The 9,928-nt window shown below is 34.7% G+C and overlaps 1 protein-coding gene and 1 non-coding gene across 2 annotated transcripts; both read left to right on the forward strand.

The window, feature by feature from the left end:
* The first annotated feature begins 3,423 nt into the window (after nt 1-3,423).
* On the forward strand, nt 3,424-5,707 carry LOC125196715 (ent-kaurenoic acid oxidase 1-like). The gene is made up of 8 exons (XM_048095328.1): nt 3,424-3,689; nt 3,762-4,239; nt 4,342-4,605; nt 4,670-4,759; nt 4,840-4,918; nt 4,999-5,105; nt 5,186-5,307; nt 5,393-5,707. The coding sequence occupies exons 1-8, from the start codon at nt 3,451-3,453 to the stop codon at nt 5,493-5,495; spliced, it is 1,482 nt and encodes a 493-aa protein (XP_047951285.1). The 5' UTR covers nt 3,424-3,450; the 3' UTR covers nt 5,496-5,707.
* A 359-nt stretch (nt 5,708-6,066) lies between these two features.
* Nucleotides 6,067-6,139, forward strand: TRNAR-CCU. Its single transcript has one exon. It is a non-coding gene; the product is annotated as a tRNA-Arg (tRNA).
* Nucleotides 6,140-9,928: the final 3,789 nt, after the last annotated feature.

Here is a 9,928-nt window from a genome sequence, read left to right on the forward strand (position 1 = left end):
TGCTGGTAAATAATCTCAACATCAACTAACTGATGTCTCTAACAAATTAACGCAGGCACGATGTGTGTCTTCTTAACGCTAAACATATTAAATGACGCAATACGAGTATTTATTATTCATGCAGTAAGTAGATTTAGGCCGAAAAATCCAAAGCTTATACTGACAAAAGCGCATTGCATCATGTGGATAATTTATGTGTAATGCCGGGTCAAGAGTCCAACGGTACAAATAGTTACTCCTTCCCTCCCATAAAGATATGAGAATATGAAATGACATCAGAATTAATGCACAATTAATAAATTAAGAGAAAATAGAAGAATGGTATGGAATATGTGTTAATGGATAGTGAGTCGTATAAGTTGTATAAATTGATGTACTCCGTATATAGATAATGAGTTAGGGAGAACTTTCTATAAATAAAAATACCCATATTTTTATGGGATGGATTAGAAAGTGCATAGTAAGCTAACAATTAGAAGAAAATGGCAACACCACAACAAAATGGTACATACGACAATCAACTAATATTAAATTAAACATTAGTAGCACTCACGAATAATATTATATTATGACTGTGTGACAAAATACAAATTCATATATTGTATAAACCCCAAACTTTTCAATACAACGTCAACACAGTGTAAAAATTCAAGATTTTGTTTGGTGTCAACACAATTTCAATACAGCATCAACCTTTGGCATTGTGTTGACGTTTTTTGTTGCTATTATTTTATCACCTGTTGATAATTTATAACAGTCTAGATTATAGTTTGGAGTTTGTACAATATTTGTAGAGTTTGCATTTGATCACATTTCTATCCTAACTTATAGTATGTACGAGAAAGATAATTCACATTAATAACCAATTAACTGAATAAGGATGCATATCCAAACAAAAGATAATTACAAATTCATATAGTACTTAAATGCAGCGGCTAAGTCGAACATTTGTGTAAGAAATTTTTATACATGACAAACAAGGAATAAATATGCCTTAATTAAGTCCAAATTAAAACCCTCTACATATGCTTCTCTAATATACTTTGTCAAAATTAAACCTTGCAATTCCTCAATCATCAAGCTCCTTTATCCCTTTTTTTTTATCAAACCCCTATATCTCTTTTTACTAGGAGTAAATAATAATAGTAGTATAATAATATAAAAAAAAGTTGAGATTTGTAAATGGTCCCCTTTTGCGCTTCCATTTATAGTTAGAAAAAAATGATGAAAATTTTGTATTCCCACCTGATCTTGTCGATCGACTATTTTGAGTGGAGTCGAGTGTATCTGTAAAGCAACACAAAATCCAAAGGAAAATCCATTTTTTGTGAAGACTTGATTAATGTTTGGCTCAATTAGAAATCCACATTTGCAGCCAAACATCGAAGGTTATAGGCCGGCAGGGCATCAATCTGATTTGTTCCTAACTTCCCATCCTAATTTAATTTGATTTTTTCCTTATTCTTACTTAGCAATTTACGAGGATTTACAAAGCCCACATCCAACCTTTTGGATTCTCTTCTGTCATTTTCATCCGCATTCACTTCATATTCATGTTTATTCTTTTTATAGTATAATCATATGGGAATAGAATATTAATAGGACAAAATCAATCGAATTTTTTTTATTTCACTTTCTGATGTGATAAGTCAAGATGGGATCATCGTCAAGTTACGTTGGGTTAAATCAAAATAAGAACATCAACTAATTATGTGCTTTATTAGCTCAAATTAAATTTCAATTTTAAATCTAATATTGTAATTACCAAAAATCTCAACTTCCTCAAATTTTATCGAGTGTTTTCACTATCAAATCACATTTGGAGTTTTAAGAAAATAGATCATTTGTATAAGAGAACACCTAGGGTCATATTGACTTCATTTTAAGTTTATTACAAGAAATTAGGATTTTAAGATAAATCAAACAATCTAAAAATAACATAAGTCGTTTTAAGATAAGAATTTCCTATAATGAACTTAAAACAAAGTAAAAATGACCTTAATTGCTCTCTTATAAATATTAAATAATTATTCATCATATAAATATTAAATAAGGGTAAAATGTAGTAAAATAATTATACTCTCGCCTTTTGAACCTAGACACTTGTTAAGAAATAAGAAGAAAAAAAATGTTATAAATGAGTACTCCATACTTATTTTAAAACGAATGAGAAATAATTAACACTCCCTCCGTCCCTTGTAGCAGAGGCATATCTTTTCGATACGAGATTTAAGAAAAAGTGTTTTAAATGAGTTAAGTAAAAGGAGAATAAAGTAGAAAGGAAAAAAGTAGAGAGACGAAGAGAGAGTAAAGTAAGAGAGGGTAAAATACTTTTTGCCACAAAAGGAAATGATTCAGCTAAAGTGGGACAACCAAAAAGGATACGACTCAGCTAAAGAGGGACGGAGTGAGTATTAATAAACTCACCACTCACAAAAAATAGTCAATTTGGAAGTTGTGTACTCCCTCTGTCCGCGAATAGGAGTCTCGTTTTTCTATTTTAGTCCGTCCGCAAATACGAGTCTTGGTTCACTTTTACCATAAATGGTAATAAGGTCTCACCTTCCACTAACTCATTTCAATCACATTTCATTTAAAACTAAGAGCATCCACAATGGCGGCTAGCACACCGGCTAGCCGATTCGTGTCGCTAGCCGGTCGGCTAGCTGAACCATTGTAATCGACCAGCGACTTTTCGGTGAAAAAACCGGCGAGCTCTAGCCGATTTCCAGGCGCTAGCCGATCTGCTGGCCGATCCGCTAGCCTCCATTGCGGGCTCAATTTCGGCTAGCCGATTGCACTTTTTTTTAATGTATTTTTTATGCATTTTTTTATTTATTGCATTTTTAATGTATTTTTTAATGTTTTTTAATGCATTTTTAATGTATTTTTTTATGATTTTTTTTAATTATGTGATTTTTTTAGGATGCACATTTTTTTTAATTTTTATAAAATTATTGCATTTTCCCGTATCTGTGTCGTAAATTTAGTTCCGTATTTTGCGTGATTGTAATTTATGTAATTTTTTTTAATCAATGTACCTTTTTTTTATTTAAATGAAATTAATGAATTTTTCCGTATATGTCTCGGTAATTTATTTCCGTAATTTGTCATAAATTTAATTTCGTAAATTGAATTATTTTTATTGCGGCTAGCCTATTTGCTTAAAATGATGACGTGGCAGGTGGATTTTTAGTGTTGATGACGTGGCAGGGAGAGAGAGTGGCTAGCCTATGGCTGACCTAAAGCCATTGTGGATGCTCTAATAATACAAGTGGAAGTGGGACCCTTATTCCATTAACTTTTTCCCTCCAATGTGCCGCCAAGAAATGAGAGTCTAATGGCGGACGGAGGGAGTATCTATTTTGAGTGTATATAAATAGGACTTGGGAAAGGGGAGTAGGATGTGTGCTTGAGTTTACGTTCCTCTCTCTCTAAACATATCTTAGAATGGGAATGGAAATAGTGGTGGGCTGTAATATTGTACTAGTATGTGTGTGTGTATTAATAGTGAAATGGGTTATGAAGAATGTGAATTGGTGGTTATATGAGAAGAAGCTGAGGATGCACATAAGGCATCAACTGCCCCCTGGTGACTTGGGTTGGCCATTCTTCGGCAACATGTTCTCTTTCCTCAGAGCTTTCAAGTCTCCCAATCCTGAATCCTTCCTCGCCAACTTTGCTAGAAGGTGCACTTTTCATTTCGAATAACGTCAATATTATTATTATGTACTGATGAAAGAAAACACGACGTCGACCAGGTTCGGGCACACGAGGCTATACAAGGCGCACTTGTTCGGCAACCCCAGCATAATCGTGGCAAGCCCCGAAGCATGCCGGAAAGTTCTGACGGACGACGATGCGTTTCAGCCGGGGTGGCCAGCTTCCACTCTCAACCTCATGGGGAGGAAATCTTTTGTCAACGTATTTGATAACGACCACAAATGGCAGCGCAAGTTGACCGCCGCCCCGGTCAACGGCTTCGAGGCGTTGACCATGTACATGAAATACATTGAAGAGAACGTGGTCGAAGCCCTTGACCGGTGGGCGGACATGGGAAGGATCGAGTTCTTGACCCACCTGCGGCGTCTCACTTTCAAGATCATAATGCACATCTTCCTTAGCTCGGAAGGTGAGAGCGTGAGGGAGGCGCTCGAGAAGACTTACACCCTGCTCAACTATGGAGTCCGATCCATGGCCATCAATGTGCCCGGTTTCGCTTATTACAACGCTCTTAAGGTTTCTATTTTCTTACATTTAGTAGTATGATATTGTCTCGTTGTTTTTGGGAAAGGCCTCGTACTGATGGAGTTGAGACACTACTTATATACTCATTTTCAGGCGCGGAAGGATCTTGTGGGTGTGCTGCAAAGGGTGGTGACTAGGCGAAGGGCGGAGAGGGAGGAGAATCCGTTGTGTCCGAAGAAGGACATGATGGATAATCTTTTGGAAGCTGCAGATGAGAATGGGAGAAGATTGGATGATGAAGAGATCATTGATATTTTGGTTATGTATTTGAATGCTGGGCATGAATCTACAGGCCACAATACTATGTGGGCTGTTATTTTCTTACAACAAAATCCTCATATGTTTGAGAAAGCTAAGGTATCACCTTTTTCTACCTGCTCTTAATTAACCACTTGTTTTAGCTGATTCATCAACATTGTAGGCTGAGCAAGAGGAAACTCTGAGAAACAGACCAGCTGGGCAGAAAGGGTTGAGCCTAAAAGAAATAAGGAAAATGGACTATCTTAATAAGGTATGCTTCCATTCCATTACCTCTCATCTCACTCATTTTAGTGAATGCTTTCCTCATGTATCCGTGGTGATTTGAAATAGGTTATTGATGAAACGCTTCGCGTGGTCACCTTCTCGCTGGTGGTCTTTCGAGAGGCAAAGAAAGATGTCAATGTCTGTGGTATGATGCAACACTTACAAAGAAAATATTATTGCACCATTTAGCAATGAGGAGTTACTACTTTTGTTGATTTATTACAGGCTACACGATTCCGAAAGGATGGAAAGCACTGGTGTGGTTCAGGAGCGTTCACTACAACCCTGAAACATGGCCAGAGCCGAAGAAGTTTGATCCTTCGAGATGGGATGTGAGTGTTATAGCTATCTGTGTAAGTGAAGTAGATACTGACCATTACAACTCTTGAATTAATGTGTGGTGTTCGTGTAGAATTTCACACCAAAAGCTGAGAATTACATTCCATTTGGAAGTGGAAGCAGATTGTGCCCCGGAAATGATCTAGCCAAGCTTGAAATTGCCATCTTCCTCCACTACTTTCTACTCAACTATGAGTAAGTTTTTTTTTCCTTCCTATTATTGGAAACTTCTAGAATGTTCTTAGGAGGGATTGAAAAGTGATGAGTTGTAATGGAACAGGTTGGAGCGTGAGAATCCAGCTAGTCCAGTCATGTACTTGCCTCATACTAGGCCTAAAGATAACTGCCTAGGAAGGATAAGAAGGGTGTCTTCTCAGACTTGAATTTCTACTTCTAATCATCAACTACAATCAATGTAGTTGGAGACCACACAAATAAGTGGAATCTTTTCATTAATAATTCAGTCGAGTTTGTGGAACCATGAATTGGAGTAATAGTATAGTTCCACTCTGTTGTACGAGAGTAGAATTGACCTCTTTAATATTTAGCTATTCTTATAAGAGTTTAAGCAATGTGATCATTGCTCTTTTAACAATTTTATACTCAAAAAATAACTATTCCCTCCGTTCCATAGTAGCGGATGCGTTTCTTTTCAACATGCAATTTAAGAAAAATTGTGTTAAGTGAGTTATAAAAAAAGAATAAAGTAGGAAATGAAAAAGATAGAAAGATGAAGAGAGAATAAAGTATTTACTAGGAAAGAGTAAAGTAAGTGAGAAGAAATGTGTTGACTTTTATTAAAAAGGGAAATGACTCTATTACTATGAAACGCACCAAAATGACAATATGACTCTATTATTATGGATCAAAGGTAGTATTGTTCATGCTATAATTGATATCATATTTGATAATGAATAGTAATAGTAATAATTGCTTCCAATGTTGAACAAGTCAGCGCCTGTAGCTCAGTGGATAGAGCGTCTGTTTCCTAAGCAGAAAGTCGTAGGTTCGACCCCTACCTGGCGCGTAAGTTTTCCATCTTATTATTATCTTTTTGCTCTGATATTGTACTAAAACATCTATACCATTTCAAATGGCTGAAGTAATTATTTCAATTTCATCATGTATATGTATTTTGCCTGCATCCTAAAATTAAAGTAAAATCTTAAAAATCATGTTAGATCTCTATTTGGAATAATCTTCTGTTGGAATTCAGCTTTTTTTTTATTTTTTTTTCCATTCATCCTGTTATATCTTCATAATTGTTGTAACTTAATGGGCTTCAATAAAGCATAGCCGAAAGCTCACGGCCCATATACCTCAGACTAAACCCAATATTAGTCCATACGTAAGGACTTATTCTTTGTGTGAATTGTCTATTCCTACTTGTAAATATTGTCAATTCACTTAATAATACATATTTGTTGATCGAATATAACATAGAAAAATTTTCAAGTGTATTACATGTATTCGTTTTGGGAACATACATTCAAAAATAAAAAGAATTAATTCAAAAGATTTATCTTAGAATTCAAAAGTACACGTTCAGTTTTTATATACGTATTTCCAACTACTATAACTTAATGAAACGGATTAAAATTAATATTTTCTCTTTGCCAAAAAAATTTAATATTCGCATTTCAGTTTTAGAAATCTTATTTGTTATCCATCACAATATATATAATTCTAATTTTTTTTTTTCTAAGACTTTTGTTAGTGAACCCAATTAAGAGTATGGAGTATAATAGTAATGATAATACCGAACAGAGTTAGAGTCGCATTACTTTTTAGAATGTTCCAATATAATATGAGTACTTCGTTATTTCTATTTTTAACAAAAAAGTAATTCAGTATCTCTCTTATTTTATTCTTTATTCTTTTTTCATTTCTCATGCTTTATTTTCTCCCCTAAACATATTAAATATTTATTAATTTTCATGCTGGAAAAAAAACGTCGCTATCAACGCTAGAACAAGAGAATGATACTTTTCTTTTGGCACCATTCAAATTTTTTTCAACATATAAATTGAGAAAAATAAATATTTATTGTGGTAAATAGAGAATATAGTATAAAATATGAAAGGCACCATATATATAAATAAAAACGACTCAATTAGAAGATTCCAATATAAAAAAAACAACTCAACTGTGGTGAATGAGGAAACAACAACAACAACTTGAAAGAAGACATAATTAAAAGGACAAATGAAGCAACCGCAGATGATTGGGAACCCGCAATTACATAGACGAACGATTATTGAAAACGTATGGCTTCGGAATCGGAGCCGCTAGAGCAGGAGGTGCCGCCTGACGCTGCCCGCTCATCGCCTCCATCCTTGCCTTGATATCTTCGAGTATATCGTTGATGGCAAAGCTCGTATCCGCAGTGTCAGGGAGGCTGCTGATTATGTCCTCGAGGGAGATTTCACCGGCGATGCAGCGGATCATGGAGACCTCAAGCTCGCGGCGAGCGTTCTCCCTCGTGAGGCGGCGCAGCTCGTCCTGCGCCTTCTTGAGCCGGTTGGCCATGTTGCGGCTCTGGTCCATGTTAATGAGCTGCATTATAGTTATAAGGGGTTGCCTTTTTCTTATCATTTTTTTTCTCAATTTATAGAGTATTTGTGTTTGCCTTGAGATGACAAAGGGAAATATAAATAAATGTTGGTGAGTGGTGACATATATATATGAGATTAAATTTGATTTTCAAGAATTTTAATAGGCATTAGGGTTGTACTCTTAGTTGTTCCAAATTTGAATTTCAGAATTTCTAGAATAAATAGTTGTCCAAAATGTGTTTTATGTAATCATTAGCCCTTTTATTTAGAGCAATTTTACCTACTAGTCCAGCGTTGAATATTCGACTTTTATCTCAACACGCATTTTAAGAAATGTCCAGGCAATACTACAGCGCTACGTATTTATTAGCCCTTTTCTTTTAGAGAATTATATCTACTATTCCATCGTTGAATATTCGACTTTATCTCGATGCACATTTTAAGAAATGTAGAAAAGAGTTGGTGCAAAAAAAAGTATTAGTAGTATGTGATTAAATGAATTAATGAAATATCAGATTCATTTGCCGAAATAGTAAAACTGGAATAAAACATTTAACGATGAATGACTAAAAAAAAGTATACCAGTTAACGATGGAGAGAGAGAGAGTGAGTAGATGTTCTCAATCATAGATGTACATGTGCAAGTCTTTTTACAATATTAACAGCGATTTTGTGACACTATTAATAAATTGAAATTTGACTAATTCATGATGTTATGTTTGATATTAGCCATTTAAATAAAAAAAATATGGTCAAATTATGGTCGCAAAAATTCATGAATTTGGACATTGTTGTTTCAATAATCAAAATGACTTCATTTTTGATACATTGATTTTTGACATTATGATCGCAAAAAATCACTTATACGATGTATTTTCAATTTTCTCGGGAATCATAAAAAATGAGAAATTGGCAATAATGTCCATAAATCATGATTTTTGTGACCAACTTTGAAATTTGTGGAAAATTACGAATTTGGACCAAAGTTTACGGGTTTATGGACCATTTGTTTATAAATAAATCTCGATAAAATACACTTTCTATCCCATAAAAATTGTCATATTTTGACCTGATATAGGTTTTAAGAAATGTAGTACTAAGTTGAAAAGTTAGTGGAATGTGAGAGATAAGCTCGTATTTCAATCGGTTAGATTGACTTGTTGATATGATTATTGTCGAGTTTTATAGATCGAATTGTGTATTTTCGGCCAATTGCGTTATGTTTTTTAGTTTAACGAGTTTGTTGAGAATGTGTAAGAAAATAGGTGAAAATGAGCCAAAAAGACATTATCACTCAATGCAAAATTGACAGAAGAAGGAAGTCAGAATGTTAGAAATAATAGACCTATCAAGACAAGCCATTTTACAAACACTGCGTTGCCCATAATACTTCTACCCGGACGGTTCACTTTGGCTGCAAGGGACTCGAGTGGGACGATTTCGCAAGCCTTGAAGATTTCAAAGTTTGATCCGGACGGGTCAACCCAAACCCTTACTTTGACTCGAATGGGTTTGGTTGTGTACACACGATTTAAAAAGGAAAAGAGAATTAAAAGAAAAAAAAATACACGCCTAGGTTCATTTTTATTCACTCCTAGTTGCAATATACACTTTCCACCCCTCAAGAATTCTCTTGGACGTGAAATTGAAGATTGAAGAGTTTGATTGAAGATCGGAGTGTCACACCTCATTCCCTCTGACGTACACATTTGTAATAAACAAAAATTCTTTTTGTTCTATAAACAAAATTCATAAAAATAAAAACAACATCATCTCTACTTTTTCCTTTCACTTACTTTACTCTCTCTCTTCATTAACCACAAAATAACATATATAATCATAAACAATACAAAGCATATATCATAAATAATTTCATTTCCATATGCATATGCCTCTCTGATCAATTTATTATTCTGTGACACATCAAGCCTGGTATCTGCCCGAGATTCCTCTGTGACCCGAAGGTCCCTCTATGACTGTTGTGATTTTTAGGGTGCAATTTAACTACACAAAACAAGTAATAAATCCCTAAAAATACTACCTCTGCAAGTATACAGACGTGCAATGCAGTATAAAAGGTGTCGAACCCACAGGGAGGAGATTAATTGCTAAAACTAGTAAATCTAACTAAAAAGCAGTAAAATAATTTAATTTTGGGTTTTTTTGATCTAGAGGCGAGTGAAGGACGAAACGAGAAGGAAAAAGAACAAGGGAATCACGATAAAGAGGGAAGACTACTCCTAGCTTGTTTCGGGTTGCTT

Source organism: Salvia hispanica, chromosome 6, assembly GCF_023119035.1.
Source record: "Salvia hispanica cultivar TCC Black 2014 chromosome 6, UniMelb_Shisp_WGS_1.0, whole genome shotgun sequence".
Taxonomy (NCBI): domain Eukaryota; kingdom Viridiplantae; phylum Streptophyta; class Magnoliopsida; order Lamiales; family Lamiaceae; genus Salvia; species Salvia hispanica.

Bases quoted from the DNA above. Each gene is read 5' to 3' on its own strand.
- LOC125196715 (XM_048095328.1), top strand. From the start codon at position 3,451: ATGGGAATGGAAATAGTGGTGGGCTGTAATATTGTACTAGTATGTGTG. The intron at 3,690-3,761 runs GTGCACTTTTCA...GACGTCGACCAG, and splicing joins CTCGCCAACTTTGCTAGAAG to GTTCGGGCACACGAGGCTAT. The intron at 4,919-4,998 runs GTATGATGCAAC...GATTTATTACAG, and splicing joins GAAAGATGTCAATGTCTGTG to GCTACACGATTCCGAAAGGA.